Raw genomic sequence first — 24,274 nt, forward strand, 5'->3', positions numbered from 1 at the left:
TTGAATGGTGGGTGGTTGGGTGCGTTATAAGAGTGATAGTAAAATCCCACCATTTGATCAGATTGATGCTGTTGACCAGCTGTCTTCTCTCTTGTCTATCAATTCACAATTAAATTCTATACTTAGATCTTTGATAGGTTTGCGCGAAAATGTTTAAAACAAACCACTGGTGTGAAATTTAGAAACTGTATAAATGTTACGTTTTTGTTATTTATTTATTTTTCATTTCCAACCTGATAATCATTTTAGAATTCAGGTTTTGTTAACTTCATTCACTTTCCACGAGTGTGTAAAAAATTTATGTGATATAAAATAACATTTATCACTATGAACTCATTGCACTTTTCATACCTTTAAAGACACAAGATGTTTGGCAAAATCAGACATAGAATATTTACACAAATATATTAGCTTCTAACTTGTTAAGCAGTCTGTTGATCTATATTTTGTTCCAATTGAAGAATTACTGACACACAAACAGCAAGAATCCGCAGATAATGGATGGTTCGAGGTTTTGATTAGCAAGAGTGGATGCAAAACGTGCTTGTGTATGAAGAAGAAATGAGACAAAAATCCACAAATAAAACACTGTTTATCTCACTGACACGAATGCATATCTGCAAATTGTTGATGGTGAAAAAAACTGTTTTAAAGTGACTTTAATATCTTAAGCAGGATAAATGGAATAACATAAAACCAATCCAAACTCAACTTGTAATGGAAAGTTGAATAGAAGGAGAACGCTTGAAAACACACTACAATAATCAGCAGTAACTGGAAACAATAAAGTATGATCTATAAACCGAAAAGCAATCTTCACAAGAAAGGACTTCACGTTGAGGGCAGCAGTAAATCATAAGGTTGGTCAGTCAAAATAAGGACGTCTGAAATTTACATGTATAAGAAAAAAAACAAAAACAAGCCTAACTGACAGTTGCTTTAGAAACTGTCGTCACAGAGCCATGCTATGTTTGACAAGTTGATAGCAATATTTTGTTCCCAACCCCAGTATGGAAAACATAAATTTTCATTTTTTATTTTCAAGTCTACCATTCATTAGATAAGAAAGGGTATTTTAAATATCTCCTCAACAGGATATTAGAACTTTACAATACTATGTATACATTGTTTCATTTCGCTACAATATCTATGTAATGATCGAGTTACAAGTTTGGAATGTCTGTAAATATCATAGCAAAAACTCTTATTTCTTGTTCCTCATTCTTCTGTTTTCTTTCTTATTACATGGCAACTCAAAACCAAAATAATGGTGTTAAACAATTTCAGTGAGGCGACATAGTTTCAAACGGGGTATCCGCTTATATGAGTATTAGTAATAACTAGCAATAATTTTTAAATGATCATAATTCTAGTGTAAACGACGTTATCGTAAAACCTTGAATTTAGGTCTTTTGCAGAAATGTGCTGTTCCTTTAAAACCTTGAGTACAGGATAAAACGAGAATTACCAACCAATAATATATGAACAATAAATATTACAGTTGGAACGTGATTGTATTTAGAACTTGGTTATAAGTACAACCTTCTTATGTCTGTTGAAACACTGCATTAAAAAACAAAGTAATTAATGTAAGGATAGTTAAAATCAATCCTTCAAAAAACAATACGATCACGATAGTAGGGATGACATTTGCATTATACCTACATAACAGCACAGGTAAGAATGAACATAGAACAATATATATAACTATTCAATCACAGTTGAGTTAAATTTATTCTATAGTTTTTTCTGTTAACATTCTTCTACTACTATTACGTATGGATGATCCAAATGTCATTCCCGTTATTTCGTTTTCGAACGGTTGATATTTGTCACTCCTACATTTACTTCCCTCTTTACATAACTTACAAACTAACAAAAAGTACAACATGCCCATCATGAAACCTAACAAGAGAACACAACTGATGAAACTAAAGAGCTGTTGTCATTTTCTCTTCATTCTTACAGCTGCAGGAAGACCCTTAATGGTCAGAACCTAATGGGAACGTTGACCATGTCACAGATTTCGACTTATTTTATTTCAGTTAAAGTAATATAATTTACAATGAGCATTTACTTCGCTCTTATGTTTAAATTTTTGTATTAATTCAGTATAACACAAAGTACTCGTTAGATTAATTTATTTACTTGTCAAAGAAAATGTTAATAACAAGATATTAACTTTAAACCTTGTATGTTTCATGAATTATATACTTAAAGTTTTTTTATTACTTCACGTATTTGCTATAAATGCCCGATGGACTCCAAAACATGACTGTTATTATAAATTATGCTATTGCATGCACAAGTCAGTTACGTAATGCGTCAGAGAAGTATTAGCACATTTGACGTTCATCTTGAAAATACAAAATAAGTGTTTCATTTTGTGGCATAAGAACTATTATAAAATAAGTGTGCGGAAAAGTATTGGCAAGTGATTTATCAAGAGTAATGACAAATAATTCAAAAAGGGTTTGTGGTAGAATATTCTCTAGAGTCTGCAAGAAACAAGAAGTGGGGGGGGCTAATGTTCAACAATGATTCTACTGATCATGTTTGAATTTTTAAGTTCAGTGTTGGTACCAGTACCGCACAATGTATGCAACCCAGAGAAAGCCTGGAGTAGATAGGGTAAACTCAAACAAGAAATAGTTGGCTTTCCTCAGAAAATAGTCCTGGATATTACCGCCTCTTTCTAAAAGAAGGAATGAGATAATTGATAAATGCTATTTTTTATTGATTACTTCACTAAGTGGGGTGAAAGTTACCCACTGTTTGACACTCTAGCATATTTTATTACTGATGTTTTGGCAGAGCAATAATTAAAGCATTTTGGCACCTCTGAAGAGATTCCCATGGATTAGGGAACTAATTTCAATTGTCATCTGTTTTCAGAGTTGTGCACTGTGCCGAGAGACAGGATGGTAATGATGTATACTTTATCACTCCTGTTTAATGGTTTTGTAAATTAGTTCAACAAGCTGTAAAGCATGTGCTTGCTAAGTTTGTTAATCTTGGTCAATCTGGTTGGGATTAACATTTGGCATATGTCTTGATGATATATTGTGCAACAGAACAAAGATCAGCTGGATGTTTTCTCCAGTTACTCATGTTTGGGCAGGAAATGATACTCCATGTAGATGTTTTATATGAATGGCCCACCTCTAAGCATAATGCACACAATTTTATATGGAGTGACAGAGAACTTTACTGGCAGATGTACACGAATTTGTGCACCAAAAGGTAGAAAAGGGTACCATATGGGAGGGAAGAAGTTACATCAACATAGTCAAGGAAGGGCTTTCAGGAGTGAAAACTTAGTATGGCTATGACACAGAAATATTGTATTTCTATTTGCACTGATCCACACCTCCAATAAGTTGGTCCATTGAACTATGAGGTCCAGCATTCACATTATGCACATAAACACATTTAGCATGTGAATCTGTGAACTGGCTTTGATCTTTTCTGGCATCACCAGGAATCAAAATTTGGACAGATGACTCAAAAGAAGATGAGGATACTATTACAGAGTATCTCATCTCAGCAAATGATAATCTGAAAGTATTTATCTGGTTTTTTTGACAAGCTAGATAATGGCAAATTATCTGAAGTAATGCGTCAGAGAAGTATTAGCACATTTGACGTTCATCTTGAAAATACAAAATAAGTGTTTCATTTTGTGGCATAAGAACCATTATAAAATAAGCGTGCGGAAAAGTATTGGCAAGTGATTTATCAAGAGTAATGACAAATAATTCAAAAAGGGTTTGTGGTAGAATATTCTCTAGAGTCTGCAAGAAACAAGAAGTGGGGGGGGGGCTAACGTTCAACAATGATTCTACCGATCATGTTTGAATTTTGATGTTCAGTGTTGGTACAAGTACCGCACAATGTATGCAATCCAGAGAAAGCCTGGAGTAGATAGGGTAAACTCAAACAAGAAATAGTTGGCTTTCCTCAGAAAATAGTCCTGGATATTACCGCCTCTTATGGTAAAATATTATTATATAATAATAATCCTGGTGGTATATGTTGATTATGTTGTTTTGCTTTTAATGCTTTCAATTACAATGGATATCCTCGTTTTGGAAATTCTGAATCCTCGATCCGAACACCTCTTTATGGTCTGAATGCATAAGTATTCTGTGTCAGAAAGGGCTGCTACACACTCTTCTAAAAGTCAGTTTTTAGTGACATCACACTACTTACAAAACATCAAGCAATGAGAAGATGCTGTTCTGTTCAATCGCGATGTTATCTTATTTGTAGGTGATTTGTCGACTTGTATATTGAAAGTTGTTTTAGTCTAAAATACTCAACTCTCTTTAGCAAGAAAATAACTTGTAGAACTAAGGACATGCTTTTAGTGGCTCGTTGCTAAAAGCTCAACTCTTTTCAACTAGAGAATATATTTTTTCAAACGTTTAATCTAATTAAAATTGAAAATTCTACAAAACCTCAGCTTCTAATAGGCTATGCTTAAATGCTCTGTCTTACCTTAGTACAGTTTTACTCATTATTTTTTATAGGAGTAGAACTTTCGGCATTTCTAAGCTAAACTAAAATATCAACTATCCAAATCGTATCAAGGTTATCTTTAGAATCATTTAAATTACTGGAAAACCAAGTAGGACGTTTGGACTTATTATACTTAAGGGTTAAACAGTTAGATTAAAAAGTTTAAGATGACATTAGGTAAAAATTATTTTATATAACATTCTGACAATGTTATTTTTAATCACTCAAAATTTGTTTTAAGTGTTGCTGAAAAGAAAGTTTTGGATCATTGTTTGAAACTTCGTATTTGTAATAAGTTTGTAAAGAAACTGTGGTGTTGCCTTATTATTTCCTGTATATCATTCGTACTGACAGCGTTTAGTTTTCGTGTATCAGGGTTGCTGTAGGTTTCATGTGATATTGCTTTGTTAATAGCTAGTTTTATGATCTGTGTAATTTTATCGTAGTGTTTGTTATATTGAAAGTTGTTTTAGTCTAAAATACTCAACTCTCTTTAGCAAGAAAAGAACTTGTAGAACTAAGGACATGCTTTTAGTGGCTCGTTGCTAAAAGCTCAACTCTTTTCAACTAGAGAATATATTTTTTCAAACGTTTAATCTAATTAAAATTGAAAATTCTACAAAACCTCAGCTTCTAATAGGCTATGCTTAAATGCTCTGTCTTACCTTAGTACAGTTTTACTCATTATTTTTTTATAGGAGTAGAACTTTCGGCATTTCTAAGCTAAACTAAAATATCAACTATCCAAATCGTATCAAGGTTATCTTTAGAATCATTTAAATTACTGGAAAATCAAGTAGGACGTTTGGACTTATTATACTTAAGGGTTAAACAGTTAGATTAAAAAGTTTAAGATGACATTAGGTAAAAATTATTTTATATAACATTCTGACAATGTTATTTTTAATCACTCAAAATTTGTTTTAAGTGTTGCTGAAAAGAAAGTTTTGGATCATTGTTTGAAACTTTGTATTTGTAATAAGTTTGTAAAGAAACTGTGGTGTTGCCTTATTATTTCCTGTATATCATTCGTACTGACAGCGTTTAGTTTTCGTGTATCAGGGTTGCTGTAGGTTTCATGTGATATTGCTTTGTTAATAGCTAGTTTTATGATCTGTGTAATTTTATCGTAGTGTTTGTTTAATACTGTACATGCGTTGACATTAACGAGTGGGAGATTATTTTCTTATTTCTTGTAACTTTTGCCAGTTTATTTTATTATGATCGAGTTTAATAGGTGCTGACGTGTGTTGCAGGTTGTGATTTAAGGCTAAGATTGTTAATGTACGTCTGTAAGATATGCCCACTACTCGTGCTGGAAAAGAAAAAAAAAGTATCACTACAGATAACCAAATCAAGGATGTCCTCCAAGGCATTGGTCATAGAAAAATGTGTAGAAGTATCTGTATTAAGAATTGTGAAGTAGTTGTCTTGATTAAATTTTAAATATTTGTTTCCAGTGGTCTTGGTCATTTTCCAGTCTTACGCTTGATGTTTTCTGTTTATTTAGGTCTATGATAATATTATATTTTGTATTGCATCGAATTATATTATTCAGGAGGCTTGTATCGATAGTCTTAGCCAGAGAGCAGTAGGCTATTCTTATGGCTAAAATCTTATTGTCGTTGATACAAATGTTCATAATAACGTTATCATTTGAGTTCTTTGTTGAATTTGACGTATTTACGTCTGAGTATGATTCATAAAAACTTTAATTCCGAGCGCGTTTTCGGTCTTTATCTATTCTCGTGTGTGTGCCCTCCAGTGGCTCAGCGGTATGTCTGCGGACTTACAACGCTAAAAACCGAGTTTCGATACCCGTGGTAGACAGAGCACAGATAGCTCATTGTGCAGCTTTGTGCTTAATTCAAAACAACAACAACAACTATTCTCGTGTGTCTTCCACGGTCGGAATTTGATCGCTAGGGGCGATCAGGAGAGTAAAGGCTTCCATTACTGAATCCTGGAAAGTTAAATTACATTTTGTTGTTGAGTGCCCCACAGTGGTTCGTCGGTAAGTCTGAAAGCTTATAATATTAAAATTTGACGTTTTGATGTTTATAGTAGGCACAGCAAAAACAACTCATTGTACAGCCTTGTGCTTTACAACAAACAAATAAAGCCTTTCTGATAAATATTCTCGATAAGTAAGAAACAGAAAATATATTGATTATCAAAGATGCAAAAGATGTATGTGTATATGTACACATACCGATATAGCTATTAACATTTTAAAGACAAATTTTACGAAATGAAGGTTGAACTTATATTGTGTGAGTGATATATATACAAGATCAGTCTTGATCAACATTGAGAAATAATTTTCTGCACAACTATATTTTAAAGCACGTGTAAACAGTTTTACTTAGATGGCGCTATGAGTTTTAGGGAACCTATCTCAATCAAAGTCAGCCATAGGAGTAATAAACTAATATAGTAATAATAATAATACAAAAAAAAACAACAACATTAGATTTCTTAAGCAATTGGTGATTTAGATTTATGTTATACATGGATTCTAGTTTTAAATCTGAAGTAGATGTCTCTAGGTTATCGAATGAAGTCTGAAGATTGTTCACTGTGTATTAATATTGTCTATTGTTATTTTTTAAAATGGGATCCCAAACATTAGAGATACTACGTCAAGGAATTTGGGCCTCATTCACAGGAGGGTGGTTTTATGATCCAAGACAAGATCATTTTTGTAACATATTTCATCTTTATCTTTGGATGCTTCTTCTTTGTCTTCCATTTGTTGTATATATGGTAAGTATGAATAAAATTATTAATGAAAGGCTGTTTTTGGTTTTGATTCTTACATTTTTTTCAAAATTATGTAACTGAGACATAGGTAAGCAGTGAGACATGACTAGATTAGAAGAGCTCTTACTTAAGCTAATAACTTAATATCTTTACTAGACTTATTCCCAGTTAGGACTCAACTAAATATTGCATATGTTTTTGGTCTCCATTTCAATGAAATGATATCGAGTTACTGGAAAGAGGTTAGAGGAAGGCTACTAGTACTAGGATAGTTCTGGGGATGAAAGGGTTATTATAAGGATATAGGTTAACATCTTTAAACTTATGTTCACTTCAAAAGAGAAGGGTTAAGGGGTGATCTTATTGGAGATTGCAAGATTACCTGGTGATCAGTATGCTAAAGGCTCTTCATTTCTTTGTGCTGTATTCTGAAATAATTGAATGAAAGACCCCAAGTTTAAGATTTAGAAAAGACAGGTTAATCTCTAGATAAGACAGTTATTTTGTTAGCAGGCTGATTGACTTGTAGAATGAGTTTCAGTCAGCAGTGTTGGAGGTCAGGAGTATAAGAAGGAAATCTATGAAAAATAAAAAATGGGTTTAATTTTTTCTTTTCTCAGAAATGGTTGTGCAAGAACAGTCCTGAAGGAACAAATTGTCCATTGTTGTTTATATGTTATTAAAACATTTGCTAGCATTTCATGTCACATGAGTCATACAGACTAATAATTGAAACATTTCAAACTAACTTATCTATTTGTTGTTTCAAATGCTAGATGTGATATGAAGTAAAATACAAAATCAGAATTTCCATGCCATTTTGATAAAATGTACTTGTATTTTAAAGCACATAGTAAGAGTTTATGCAAAACAAAGATGAAAAACATTTATAGTAGAAATGAACATTTGATATAACATATTTAAAGTCAAATTTACAAATGATGTGTACTTGTTTATAAGATAAACAATTTTGAGGTTCAAAGTGATAACTTGTTATGAAAGTACTATTGGCAACATAAAATAATTATGACAGATGTAATAATGCCAAACTATAAAGTGCTACAAATAATAAGTATTACTCATCATGATTCATCCCTTTTTCTATAGCAGGTAACTTTGGCATTTGTATTTATATAACTTTTCCTTCAAATTATAACATTCTGATGGAAATTATTTGGTAGTAATACTTTGCTTATTTTATTATATAATATTCAAACTGTTTAACACAGGAGATAATTTATTTTTCTTTTACACATTTTTTTCCTATTAATATTTCATACCCAAGGGATAACAAAGGGCTGTGTGATCAGTCTAGGTTATTTAATTTTCTATTATCACTCTATTGTAAGCTTCACAAAGAAACCATTTTTTTTATAGCTACTCTTGATCTCTGAAAATACTCATATATCCTCTTAAATTTTTTCAATATTGTAGTCTACCACACATTAAGATGGAATTTTTTATAGGCTAACCATATTAATAGAAAAGCGACACTGCCTTCGCTGGGGTTATCAAAACATTTTTCATGTCTTAATATAATATGTCTTACCATTGTTGGTGAATAACCAAATTATTTTTATTCAGTGTTATATCAGTCCATTTAAAGTTGAATGCTGGAAGATTGGAGATAAACCAATATCATGTTTATTTTTAAATAATTACCAGCCTGTTTATTTTATCTCGCACATACACACACAAAACTGGGAATCAGGGTTAAATGGAATGAAATTTGGTTGGGTGGTTGTTGTACATGGGAAGAAATCACATTGGATTAGTATGAAAGGCATTGTATCTCAGGGTTTAATATTTATAAATACAGATAACATTTTAAAAACTTTTGCAGGCAATAAGATTAGGGACTACAAGTTTGAGATATAAAAAAACTCAGAAAAATGATTCTGTTTAAGGGAATGTTATTTTTATAATATTGTTTTAAGAAAATATATTTATTTACAGTGATTGTATTAAGTTTTTTTTTATCAAGCATTTCAAAATGTGTCAAATAATTTGTGTCAAAAACCTGCATTCAAATATGAAATGAGTAGATTTTTATCATTTTGCTGAGATAAATACTTTTTATCCTGTAAATGTGACTATATGCAACTTCATAACCTGCTGGCTTCAACCTGATGTCTTAAAAAAATAGAATTGAGCAATTAATGGTATTTGCTGATCAATTAGTTGATGGCCTCATTAATACATTACTCTTCAAACTGTCATATGTACAAGCATAAATAAAACAAATTCAAAAATATCAATCACCTCTTTGCACCATCAAGAGCTATTAACTTGTGTGCACTGTTGTATAATGTCCTTCACATGCTACAAGCCTTGAACGAAGCTTTCACCCATATGTGTTTTGATGTGTATTGTGCCTGATTTTCCACTGGAGAAAACAGCCATCATCTTTTATACATTAAGTGCAACTTTATTGCTGTCTTCTCCATAATTATACAGATGTTTCTGTTACTTTGTCCAACCCTTATACACAAATGTATGGTAAGGGCAGTTTACTACATTCACACTGAATCAGTTTTCATTACCTTTAGACTGAATCTTGGAGTAATACTGATCTCATATTCTGTGTGTAATGGATTTTGGCTAGCCTTCATGAGTATAAAGCTGTGAAGAGAACAAAGTTGGGGACTTTTGCATGGAATAATATCACGTCTCAAACATTCATTCCCTGGTGGTTAATCGACTGTCTTTTCACTGGAATTGCTCTCATTATGGGTGCCTTGACTTCACTGCTTTCCTACCTACCTTTTTCTTACTTCTACTTATTTGGTATCCAATTTCAGACTACAGCTCTGGCATTGGATGTTCTTTGTCTTGTGTGGATAAACATTTTTTTGTTTTGTTCTATGGACATGCATTTTCTCCCTTTCCTCTTTCAAGAGCAGTCAGTTACTTTCGTATTTACCTCCTCCCACATTTTTTGCCATAAGAACAGATTCATTTTCTTCCTATCCATCTCAAAATTTTGGGTAGGTTGGGAGGGTGGCTGAAGGTTTCTCCATTCATCCTCTTTCTTCTTTGTATAGTAATTCTGATCCTGATAATCTTCTTAGTTCTGTATGATCGTATTTTCATTATCATCTTATGGGTTTTCTTGTCTGTGACTCTCTGTTGCATTTTTTCAGGAGGGGATGTGGATGACCCAAAAAAGTTAGTGTTCCATTATTTACACTACAGGGAGGTTTCATCTACCCTGGACTTTGTCTTCTTCCAGTTACGATTTGTCAATCTTTATAATGAATCTGATGGTATGTTTGTTTTATTTTTTGAGGTCTCACACACACCTTTTTAAACACACATAGCAGACTTCTTCCTCTCCAGCAACTGGTTTGTTGCAACCGACACTGCCTCTGTAAGGGTTTGAATGTTTCTCATACCCAGGTGATGTCTCACCATTTTTTCAGGAGTTCCCTCTAAGAACATAACCATGAGGATATTCCTGTGATCAGCAGAGACCAATGAAAGGTACATTTTGTCATACAAACAGTACAGATCATCCAAGTCCTTCTTGCAACCCATTATAAGCTTTGAAGTTAGCCAATTAAATTGTTTGATTTTACACTGAGCCAAACTTTTGGTGAAATTCAACATCAACTTTTTTCAGTCTCATAACTGTGCCTCACTGAAAGGCACAATGATTTTAGAGCTGGATCGTCAAAGTTCAGGATTGGGTATCAGACTACTTGCTCTGGAGAACAGCCATACCAAATAGTTACCTTCCTGTATTACTTTTGACAATGGTCTATGTTTTTCTTTTTTTGTCACACATTTGAATATAATGGTAATATTTCCTTTGCTTTACTCACATGATTTGTGGTTGTAGCCAAAGTCTCTCCCTTGCAGGCTCTCAGCCAACACTGGGTTGAAATACTTTTGATGTTGTGGCTATGGTATAGTAGGTTTACTTGGGGAAATTGGGCCTTAGTTCAGGACAACTATGTGATGAGTTACACCTTGCATCTCATTCATTAGCTCTGGATTTCTCCAGGATCCTCTGTGATGCATGGTTACTGTGGCAGGATAATTAAAGGTTCAGAGCAGATCACTACTGCTCCATGGTTCATCTCTAGTTGGTTCCAACTGACCCCTCTGCTGGGTAAATAGCTCTGATTGACAGAGTTACTCCACCAAAGGTTCTTCAAATATTTTTTTATGGCTTATCTTGACTTCCATAACCAGAGTTGGGTTTAGGTTATTTTGGCCTGAGATGGCCTGGGAGTCCTGTGATATCCATTCCCTATGGTCTCAGACTCACCAGTCATTATTTCACCACAAAAGTTCTTAGTATTCAGTGCTTCCATATCATTTAAATCAATTCTTAGGGGTAATGCTGATTTATTATTCTGTATGTAATGGACATCAGCTGATCTTCACAAATATAAGGCTGTGAAGAGATCAAAGGACTTTTGCAGCATTAGTAAATGTTTTCTGTCTAAGAGAGGACTTTTCCTTCACCCATTGAATTTACCTGACAACTATCTTTTTTTAGTGACTGCTTTATGTTGATCATGAATGCTTCTAAATATGGAAAATGTTATTCTCTTAAGAAAGAATCATTTCCATAAATTCAGTAACACAAGAATTCATGTCAAGGGGAAGACACATAAGGAGAGAATAAGACACTTTGGAATAATATCTTGTGGCTCTGGTACCAAAATTTTCTCATTACTATCTGCTCTGGTATTTTCAGCTGAAATTTATTTTGCATAACCTTATTATAATAAATTAGTGTGAATTTATGTATCTGTCTGTGTGACTAAAATAATTGTGGTAACCATTACTGAGTGGCATCGTGAATAAAAATCCTTAAAAAGATTTTGCACTTTTGGTATTTGAGATTTAGGCAAAAATTAACTGATATTTACAACAACCATTTCTTTATCACAGAACAATGAAAAAAATAAACTTCTCACAACAATAACATGATTTTCACTAGGACTGTATATGAGTGTTTCATTATACCTGTATGTACATGATTGGTAAATATTGTACTAAAATAATGAAGTTCTGGAAGAAAAAGTTATTTTTTCAGTAAAGAGTACCACTTTTAATATATAAACACATTACAGTTTATATCAACAGAATCCAAACACTTTTCCTGTGTGGTACTTCCAAGAAAAATCCTATCTTATAAATTGTTCACTTTTTCTAAAAACATTTTTTAATGAGGTACAAATGCTGTGATCAGTACTTATTAGCACAAACAGCTGCCTACAGGGCAGTATTTCTGCTATTAGTATGTAAGATAGGTCCACTATCTAATATGAGGTTTGATAAGGAAATATTTCTAAGTAATTCTGAATTTGTTTGATACTTCTTTGTGCAAAGAAAGAGACTGGGCATCAATGTAACATACAGTATTAACAGTCTATTTTTAATGTGAACCAAGAATTTCTGTAATTAAAATGGCAACTGCTTTTGCAGGAGAGCTGTGAAAGTTGAAAATCTTTGAAGTCTTTAAATTCTCCAAAGTCTGAAAAAGCTTGTGTTGTATTTTTCCAGGGTAACTAGTACTATGAACGTGAGTATTCATTCCAATCAGAAAATAAGAAATATTAAAAACTTGAGAGACCACTTAATTTACCATTGTAGAAAACAGCCATATACCTTTTTACATTAAATGCAACTTTACTATTGTCTTCTTTAGAATTATACAGGTGTTCCTGTTTTGTTCAATCCTTATACACAGATATATGATAAGGGTAGTTTGCTGTGTTCAAAGTGGATTGGTTGATGTTTAAGGTTAATTTTGCCACATTGCTATATAATATTGAGGCCTTACACAAGTTAATAATATCTATTTTTGTATGCTCATACTTTTAATTTGGGTGATTTCTTACCTATCAATCATTTTATCATAGTTTGCATTCTAGTATATGTTTAATGCATTTGCTAGCAGTGATTTTTAGTGAATCATGTATAGCATTTGATTATGTGTAGTGGTGTCTGTTTATAATTTTGTTTTGAAAATTTAAAGTTGTTTGCCATGGTCACGTGGTTGCCAAGATGTTTTTATGTTTACAGGTATGTGCACTTTTTTTTGTTTGCATTGATCCATACTAAGTGCTTTTCTTTTACAAGCCTTAGCATTATGAATAGAGTTTGGTAGACATTGTGGTAAATTTGACAAATAAATGAAAATAAACATCCTATCATGACATGCTGTGTGTGAACTTGAATTTGTAACCTCTACACCCCATGAGATTTTATTGATGGGTATATTATTTTGCTACTTACAATATTGAACAGGGAGCCCTCAGGAGACTTTGTTTCATTCCTACTGTTGTTTGTTGTTAGATGTGTAACAATATCAATTCCAGTTTCATAAATACATTTTTGTTTCTACAAGAGGTATTGTTATTACACTGAAGTGAGAGAACCTCAGTTGGTGCTTAAAGTGTTTTCTATTATAACTTGGATACTAGAGATTTCAAGAGGTAAAATTGTCAAGTTTTTTAAAACAAGATGAAATTTTTGTAAACATATATAAAATAATGAACCATGCCTTCATAATGTAACTTTTGTAGCTCAGTATTTCATCATTACAGCTTTGCTGGGAGCTTTCAATATTCTGCAGTTAACTCTTCCAGTTGAAACTAAATTATAACACTGCTGTCAGTAAATTGAACATTGATACAAGTATGTAGAATGTCCAGATCATATTACAATAATATCATGCAATATGATATGAACTTTTTAAACATGTATCAATGTTTGATTTATTGACAATGGTGTTTCTGTTTAGTTTTAACTGGAATAGTTGACTTGTAGGATGTCAGTAGCTCCTGACGAAGCTGCAATAGTGAAATATTATTCTGCTTACTTTTATTAAAGAATGTCTCATAATAAACTCCAGTTTGTAGTATGTGAAGTTAAGAATGATAAATAAAGATATCTTTTATCAGCCAAGGTGTATATACAAAATCTTGCATAAATTATATGTTTAGCAACTATCACATACCTTTCTAACATGCCATTGCATTTGATTCGCATATTTTTTTGTGACAATCTAGTTTATTCTTTTCACAACTATTTCCAATTAATGTTATTGCTCATTGAACTGTGTTTAAGTGTTAGTCCAACATAGCAAAGCTATATGATGACTGTAACTTATGTTACAGAAATGAATGATGTAATTCATGAACAGCTTGCATGCAGACATCACTAGAAAAAATTTTATTTAACATTTATCATTTTAATATTCTTATTTAACTTAATGAGTAGTTATTTTTATATTTTATTTACTTTTATAACAATAACAAAATATGTACATATAAAACAAGTTTAGTATTCACATTGGATTCTTGTTTTTGTCAGTCATTGCATTGGGAGACTTTTTGTGTTTTTGTAAAGATGGACTAATATTGAAGTTGTAAGGTAAAAGAAATGTTTTTCATTAGGTGTGCCCTCCGCTAGTACAGTCTATGGATTTACAATGCTAAAATCAGGGGTTTGATTCCCCTTAGTGGGCTCAGCAGATAGCCCAATGTGGCTTTGCTATAAGAAAACACAAACATTTCATTATGTGTTCTGGTTTAATAGGTAACATTTCCACAGTTTCATCTGATAGTGAGAAAAAATTATTTCTTAAAATAGATAAAAGCACTTCTCATAGATCATATGTATTTTCATGCAAAGTATGCATTTTTAAAAAGGCTAGTGGTAAGGATGTGTTTGCTTTTGAGAATAGTAATTCAGATAAATAATCACAAAAATAAATGTATTGGTAGTTAGTATGGATTTATTTTTTGTGTTGTGATGAATAAATGAACAATGACATAAAATCTGAGTTAGTTACTTTTTCTTCCAATTTGACAAATTTTTATGATGAATTTAAAATTTTAATTTGAGTGATGATTAAAGAATATTGAGTTATATAAGATGAGTCATTAAAGATAATTTTAAGTTAATTAAATACAGTATAAAGAGCTTAAATAATTGGAACAGATTTGTTTTTTGTAACCTTTAGTATTAATTACAGTTAACTCAAAGGATCAAATAAGAGTTCAGAGTTGACATATCATGTAGGCCTAAAACTGAATTTTAATTTTTGCCTAAAACATTTCATAATAGTTTATTTTTTCATGCTTCTAATTGGATATTTTTTTTTCTTCTCTAAAACTCTGGTCAAGCAATCTTAACCATTTAGATAATTTAATGTAAATGTATTTTTGTATTCATTAAGAAAAAAAAGATAAAATTCTAGATCTTTCAGGCAGAGTTTGAAGTGAAGAGAAACAATATAATACTCATTTCAGAATTGTTTTCAGTCTTCACTTCAGCCCTACACATAACTTCCTAGCTTACTTCCAGAAAGATTCCAACTGTAATTTCTTCTGGAAATCTAGAAAATATAAGATTCTATTACTAGATATAGTTTTGTGTAGGCTTAGACATGAAACCAATTACAAATTTAATAAAATGTGCAACTGAAATGATAAGAAGACTTATAACTCAGAACTAACCAGCTGTAACAACTGATTTTTAGACGTTCTTCAAAAATAATCCAATATGCAAAAAAGGTAACTGGAAGCCAGTCACTTTTGTTGGAGAATGCTATTTTTTATACACCTACTCCTATTGAGTGATAGTGTTGGAAGTGTATGGAGATAATTCAATAGCTTTACTTCATTTATTAAGAACTTCAATGTGATTTTATTTGATATAGCTGGTTTTTAATGCTTAAATGATTCAATAATAATAAATTGAGCCAAAGTAATAATCTCCATAACACATTTTCTATTTAAAATTGACATACACCATAAAAGTAATTAATTATTAAAGATGAAAAGGTTTGGACCATTTTTAACTGATTATGCTACCATTTAATAAAAAAAATTAATATTCTTACCACCCTGAATTGCACCAAAAGTGTGGGAAGTGGAGATTCAAACAAAATATTTTATCTTTAACATTTGTCTCATTATAAAACTTTGATGTTGGAAACATCTTTACTGTCTGTGTATTTTATTATACATTGTTACTAATAATGCTGCTTTCTTCACTGATGTAAAGAGGTCATTATCACACTTTTTGTAGATGCAGGACCACTGTGGGAAGAACATTTGTTTCATTAGTAGCATCAGCACCCCTTTAACATTTCTTTGGGATTCCATTTAACAAATCTGCTGTAATGTGGTTCCTGTTAATGTTTTTCTTCAAACAGCTGTAATGCGTCCATATATTGATGTACTTAAACAGATTGTCAGAATCCAACAAGTACATCAAATCGTCAGATTAATCATCAAATTTTATGTCTGATGAATATGTTTATAAAACTGTTCTTTATTTATAGTTAATCATCTACTAGTTAACAGAGTTGAAAGTCTAGATACTGATACAAATTTGGTGATTTGCTTTGTTTAAAAGGCTTTGGTTCGACTGCTCTTTCTGTTTCATTCTTAATATGATCCTGCATCTAAGAACTTATTTGACTTTTCTGATTCTTTGTGAACTTTGTACAAAAATCATTAAGAAATATGTATAGCTTTTCTAATAGTATGAATTTATAATTGAAATTCAGAAAATTTCAGCATGAGCTTACATATCATATATATATATATATATTTTTGGTGAGAATTTAATGCTTTAATTAACTTATTTCTAGCAGTCTTTGCCATGTCTTTGCAAACTTGCTTATATACAGATATTTTTTTAGTTTTTCCCAAGTTCTGTGCTTATTTGGAGCCTTTACTGTGGATTTGTGGGTGTTATTGTCACAGCAGTGAAAGTGGTGAACATCAGGCTTCATTGGATGTTTGACAATGGAGAGTGTGTGGAGGAGACTAGTGAGGAGTCCAATAAATCTGAGCAAGGAGAAGAAGTGCCACGGAACACCACACAACAACGATGGTAAAGTTTATTGTACAGTTAAATATTAAGCATTAAGACAATTAATGTATTAACTAAGAATGTATGGATTATTTCTTCACATATCTGTTAACCTCTGGTAGATGATATAGAAGGAGTCAGATTCTTAGGAATGTTACCATATATTATAGGTAAGGGTAAGTGCACATAGTTTCATGTTCTCGTAACAACCTTTTTTAAAAATTTACTTTTGTTTAATCAACATCAAATATATTTAACTTATTGAACCTTTCTCAAATTTTTGAATAATTGATTTAATAATAGTTAAATGAAGAAAATGTCACCAAAACGATGGACAGAATATTATTAAATGTTAGCTAAATTTTTTTAAATATATAATTCATTCAATCAAAATAATTTCCTATCAAGATTGTAGGGAAATAATGGCTGAAATCATGATACAAGTCTTGTGGCAATATTTTAAAGGTTTGAAGAAAGTTGTGAAAATATATCACAGGTAAAATTGGTATAATGCTAACAGAAATATAGTTTCATAGGGAATTCAAAGCTTATTTTAATTCTAAGATTTATGCTGGTAACTCCCTTAAAAACAGAGAAGTGAAGACTTGTGTATTATAGACTTTGAAGTAGATTGTAGAATAAAATGCCTTGCCTTAAACCTTTTCTGAAGTTATGTTTCATGTTAACTGTCTTAACAGTTAAACCAATAGTTTAGAAAAAAAAACTTTATTAGAGAATACTTTAGTATTTTGGTATAATTTGAGTACTCAACAATAGAATTATTGAATTATTATTATTATTAATGGGCTCAGTTATCTGCATGCCTAATCTTCTTTGTTGAAGATAAAATTTGTTTGTGTTATGTATACACTACTAAAACTAGTTCAATATAGCATTGGCACTTAGAAATTTTGAAGGGAACTTGGTTAAAGTTCTAAATAAACTTTTTTTACTAGTGTATTTATTGATGAGTTTTCAAAGCAGTGCAATTTCTGTAAGGTTGATAGAAATGTTTACTTAAACTTTATATATGTTAAAGAATCATCTCTTTCGGATGAGCCCAAAAAACTTGTTGGGACTAAAGCATAGCAGAAAAATATTGGGTCTTTATTGCCATTTATCAGAAATTTCTTTGGTTACAATGAAAATTTGTTTGCATCAAAATATTGGCAATAAGAGTATTACCATGTTTCAATGGTAGCTGCAACCCCCAAACAAAAACAAATTCCTTAATTTACAGAACACTGAATAAGTTACTTCCAGACAATATCTTTTTTTTATTTCATTGCACACTGTGACTCAGTTGTCTAAAAGTGATGAAGGAATACAACATAAATTAGTGAAATATTATAAAATAAATCCAACATGAATACATGAAAAACAAATTTTTCCTTGCTTGTTAATGTGATGGAAAAAATATGGACTTGGTATATACTTCATTTTCAAAAGGGTTTGATAAAGTGGCACACAGTTAAGACAGTCATGCAGATAAGGGTTTTAGAAAGACCAGATGGGAGAAAGCAAAAGGTTATTATTAAAGTATTCCAGTCAAATTGAACCTTTATTAGTAATGGAATGTTTCAGGGATCATTTCTTTGGCCTTTGCTTTGTTTTTGGTGATTTAGTTTAATGATACTGATAGGGATATAGTTAACAAATTAAAAACTTGACACTTCACCTCTTAACACAAACTAGCTATATTCCTCTCATATTTCCATATCAGTTATGCATGCTACTATCCTTGAGTTAATTTCCATCTAAAATTCACAAGTTTAAGGTGAACTGCACTGGTGCATAATAGCATCATTGTGTGACATTACTCTTCCATTAGGAGATTGATACAATATCCATATGCATTAACTCCCCTAAACTACTTGCATATGAAATAACTCCATTCTCTTTTTTGGCATTATCTTGAACAGGCATGTTAATTTTTGAAGTCTTATGTTTGCAATTATCAGTAAAACTTGAATTTTCATTCTGCTTTTGTTTTAAAAGCACGGATTAACATAATGAATTATGAAATGATGGTAACTTCTGTTTTGTTGTGTGAAAGTTACTGAGTTACAAACATCTTTTTTTTTACTGTGTCTTCTGGAGTATCATTGATTGTTGAGGGTGTGCATCCATTGTACAGTGTGTTGTGAGCTCCTTCATGTTACTGGGTCTCCTCTTTCCATTCATTTGTTTTTTCTCCTCAGTTTATGAATGATCAGGAGAGAATCAATTTTAACTGTTTTCCCCCATGTAGGTTTGTTTTGGATATTACCTTAGCTTTCGTTCTTTCTGGATATTATTTTTTAGGTATGCACTTTATTTTTGCTCTGTGTCCTTTGGTTCTTCCCATTCTCTACTCCAATAAACCAATTCTTAGGATTATTTTGTCTTTCCTCCTTCACCTCATATTATCCCTTTCTTGAACATCTCCACTTTCATAACCATGCGTCCTGTCATCCTCACATTCTTGATTCTTTTGTACTGACTTCCAGCTTTTATTTTTTTCCTTTTTGATATTTCCAGTTTTTGGAATCTCTTTTGTTTGCTTGGGGAACAGACCCAATTTCCTCTATTTTACTTTGTAGTTCTGTTTTCTTGCTTCATCTTTTTTCTTATCACCTTTTTAATGTTCCCTCTTTTCCCTCCACTTTTATCTGAGGTCCTTAGTTGTGCTTCAGAAAGTTTTTTGAAAAGGTTTGTCCAGTTCTGTTCTTCTTTACTTTATTCCTCTGCTGATGGGACTTGCTAGGTTGGGATGTACTGCCCACTGTTGTACACCTATCTTCATTCATATCTCTGTGATCTTCATTTTGTTCCATTTTCTGTATCCAGAAGTCTTTTTTAATGTTCATGTTTCATTGGAGAACTGGTCTGAAGTGGTCTTGCATCAGTTTTCTCTATCTTCTCTAGTTTTTTTATCTTTCCCGACCTTGCTTTTTGACTTGTTTTCTTTGGTTGATCCTTCTGCCACTAACCTTCTCATTCCACTCTCAACATGTTTCTATTTTTCATGCCATTGTGCTACCTGACTTCTGGTTTATTGTTCATTTTGTCTATGAGTGTCTTGTCAGGTTGGGTCCTATGAGCACCTGTTTGTTCTATCTTGTCAGCCTTTAATCTGTGTTTTCTATCAACTACTTGGTGTTTCATGTTTTCACCTAGAATCTCTTTCTATCTGCTTCTCTTCTGTCCCTCTTGTTAATCTTCCTGTCTCTTTTTCTCTTTCCTCTTACCCTGTCTTTAGCATCTTGGGGATTCAGACCAAACATGCTATCAAAAAGATATAAACCTCTTTTCTAGGTTTTTTTCACTCACCTCTTGTGGTCCCCAAGTAGACTTGAGACTGATGTCTGGTTATCAATCTGTTGTCTCTCAAACAGTATCTGATCATTACACAGTTCCACTTGGGGAATTTCTTTCTTCTTAACTAGTCTTTTTTTTATCTAGTAGGCAGGTGACCATGGGTGTTGAATCTGACAGCTTTCTATACATTCCACTTACTTCATCCTTTAAACATTTTTTACATTTCATCCATCAGTAGATAGCTAACTTCACTTCAGTGTACTTGAACTTCTTATTTTTCATCAAGCATGTTCCCATTTCCTACCTTTTTTGGTGGATCAGCTGGTCATGATCCATTTCATCAATTCCACAGTCACTTATTATATCAACTGTTGAGGGGACACTTGCTCAATTTTTGGGTGTTGGTCCTCATTATCAGGCTTTTTCCTTTCAAATTTATCTTATCATTTATCGTGTGCCAGGGCCTTTGAACCTGGTAGTGGATTGTTTCTCTCTCTGCTGGACCATCTCCTGCCCTCAGTATTACCTCTCCAACCCTCAGTGTTTCATTTGTTATGCTATAGTTTGTTGCTTTTGACTGTTTTCTCAACTTTAAGCTTTCTTTCTTCTTGTTCCTAGTTTCTCATCCTTTGGTTACTGGCTGTCAGCATTCTCAGGTAGGACTTATCTCACCTTTTGCTGTATGATTATCCTCCTCTTTGACTCCTTCCTATGGTTCTCATCTTGTTATGCCACATTTCTTGTTAAATGTTTATAGTGATACATCTTTAGCCAACTCAGGCCTGGTTTTCTTTGCTTTATTGATTGGCATCCCGACTCCTCTCTTCCTTTACTTGGTATCCCCTGTCTATTGCTTCAACCTTACATGCCCCCTTTTCATTGAGGGGTAGCAATCCTTTATTTCCACATGTGTTATTTGTCTCTTCCATTGCTCTTTAGGCCAAACTCTCCAGTCTTCTTATCTCATTACCATTGACATTCTGCTTTGTCCATTTACGTAAGTGGTAGGTCTTTTCATCATTGGCCCATCAGCTACTCTCTTTCTCCCACCCTTCCTATTGTGACCCACCTTTCTGCTTTTCTCATCTGATTGTTTAACCATGGCATGTCAATCTTTATTGTTACTGGTTATTGAGTGAATTTAATCAGTAAATTTCATCTTTTTCAGTTACCCTAGGGTGTTTTATTCCCATTTCTTATATATTCTGTTCCAATCCTTTCTTCTTCTTCATTAACCCCCTTACCCAACTTCCATTCTTAACTGAGACCTTGATGTAGTGTTGCATGCTCCCACATAGGCCTCATCCAAGAAACTGGCTTCTTTTACTTTCTGCTACCTTCCTTTCATGACTTACTTTCTTCTCAGTGGTAGTTGTTATCATTCAGATATCTGTGCTATTAATTTCTCTTGCACTGCACTTCTTTACTTCTATATCCAGACTTTTTTTTTATTCTCAAGCCTTCTGCCTCTGAGGGGGGATGATCATTTATTTTCTGATACCTCCCATTCTTTTTCTCTGACCTCTATGCTCATTTCAACCCATATTGGCTGCTATGTCCAGTTTGGATTATTTGGTATTGCTAAGCATGATCTTATTCCATTAAGGAACCCCACCATTATTCATTTCTTTCAGAGACCTCTCACCTTCTGCCCTTACCAGATGAATGGCTTCTAAAAGGAGCTTATCTTGGTTTAAATTTGTATCTGCTCCTCCCACTTCAGTGTGGGATTCTAGCTGTTCTGTATTTGGAGTTGAGGTATTGTATTGGAATTTAATATTTTCTTAATTTGAAAATGTATTTCTGATAGACATCTCTTAACACATTCCCACCTGATCTCCTCACCTCTGGTATTCTTTGTTATTGCCTCATCTAAGAATGAAGTTAATATGAGTACAAGTACTCGAGAACAGTTATTGTTCCTGTAAGTTGTATCATCTTTCTGTTGGTGGAGGGCTGTTGTGACATAAGTGTCATGAAGCATTAGTACTGCTCATGTTAGATGGGAATTATAGGTGGGAGCAAGCTCAAGATTAGTGATGTGCAAACATCAGAGGCTGACAAGTATGGGATATAGATATTCTGTTTGTGGAGGTATCTATCAGAAATACATTTTTAGATTAAAAAAATGTTAATGTTCGACAACTGTTTGACAAAGGACATTTATTGTGTGTTTTAATGCATTTAAGTTATCATAATTTGATCACGTTTAGTATAAATAGAAACCTTCTGAGCAGGGTGACTATAGAAAAGGATCATGGCATAATACTGGAAAAACTTTCAAGGTATTTCTGGAATGTTCTCTTTTGGTGTCCTTATCTAAGAAAGATTATTGGAAAGAGCTTGGATGAGGAATACCATGATGTTTGTGAGGATGTGTTATTTTATAGAGTTAGGTTAAGATTTTTTGACTTGTCTGTTCTTGTGAAAAGAAGTGGAAGAGAGAATCTTATTAAAATATTAAGATTATTTAATGGGGAAGATAGGATAAAGACCTGATTTCTTTGTGCTATTTTCTAATTTAAGTTTTGGAAAAGACTTGCTAGGGTTCAGTTAAAATGGTTTTATTTTTGTAATAGGGTAATTGATTTATGGAATAAATTGCAGTGTGAGTCATGGAGGCCACCAGTTTACCAGAGTTTGACCCATTCACTGTGACTGGGATGTACATTTTCCTGTGTACTGGGAAATGTTTGTCTCAGTTGTGGTGAAAGGGTTAAAAAATGAATCAGTTACCTTCTGAAAAATAAAGGATAGATTTAAATTGTTACTTTGCTCAAGGGTTGGTGTCCAAGGTTAACACTGAACGACCAAAGGGTCCCTTATTTTCCATATGTTATGATAAGAGAGAGAGAGAAAAAAAAGAAAAAGGCATCAACACTGAAATTTAATATTCTTTATTTATGGTGACTGTAGTCCATAGTGTAAATGTCTAAATATGAAACTGCTCAGATTTAAAACTACTACATGTAAAGATTCTTGGATCATAGCATCAATATTGTTGGTATGATGTGCAAGAAAAAGTTTAGTATAGACCAGTGGATGATTCTCAGTTCATTGTATGTAACTTGCATACATTTTATAATAACTAAAGATACAAGCATGAGGTTAGATTTTTCATAACATTTTGTTGCAAAGTATGGCAGAATTTTTTGATGACTGTGAATAAAACTTTATTCTCCAATGCCAGGGAGACACAGCACATAGAGATGGCAGTTTTAAACCCTAGAAGAGGTGGTGACACTCCACCTGTACAATGCAGTTCACGAAACTCTTTCCCTGATGCTCCTGTTAAACACAGGTTATCTCATGTAGACTCAATGGATTTTATCAACAAGCTTATTTGTTCAGAGTCAGAAGTCAAACCTTGTGCAAGTACTATAGGTACAGTATAATTTTTCAAATTTGTAAATGTGTTTTCTGTCATAAAGAGATATGTTAGTGTTCTACATTTTCTGTAGGTATATTGTGACATAAATATATTTTAGTTTTTTAACTGTGGTTTTGCATTTTTTTCTATAGTTCTAGTATTACAGTTTTCTAATGAAGTGAAATTGAGTGGTAATGAAAGCCATAATTTTCCATTTGTGTCTGCATACAGCAGATACCTTGGTTTAAGTTGCTACTTTAGAGAATTCCATATTTGAGACTACTGCTATCAATAATTTGAATACTCTTAATTTTTTAATAGAAAATTATAAGTTTATGCTAAATCATTTGAACCTATAACTACTTTACCACTGTTAGCAAATACAAGTGAGAAAAGAAAAAGATTATTTTTGTAAGACCATCACCCCTCAGTGTGGATTCTTGTACGTGGTGAGGGGACCTCCCAGGGAAG

The 24,274-nt window shown here is 32.6% G+C and overlaps 1 protein-coding gene across 1 annotated transcript in view; it reads left to right on the forward strand.

The window, feature by feature from the left end:
* Window positions 1–6,875: 6,875 nt before the first annotated feature.
* The window catches only part of LOC143231014 (pecanex-like protein 3), a 123,446-nt gene continuing 106,047 nt past the window's right edge, over window positions 6,876–24,274 (forward strand). The window contains 3 exon segments of the mRNA XM_076465479.1: window positions 6,876–7,287; window positions 16,961–17,154; window positions 23,624–23,817. Of these exon segments, the coding sequence (XP_076321594.1) occupies window positions 7,135–7,287; window positions 16,961–17,154; window positions 23,624–23,817 (541 nt within the window). The 5' untranslated portion in view covers window positions 6,876–7,134.

This window comes from Tachypleus tridentatus, chromosome 10, assembly GCF_004210375.1.
Source record: "Tachypleus tridentatus isolate NWPU-2018 chromosome 10, ASM421037v1, whole genome shotgun sequence".
In the NCBI taxonomy this organism is placed as follows: domain Eukaryota; kingdom Metazoa; phylum Arthropoda; class Merostomata; order Xiphosura; family Limulidae; genus Tachypleus; species Tachypleus tridentatus.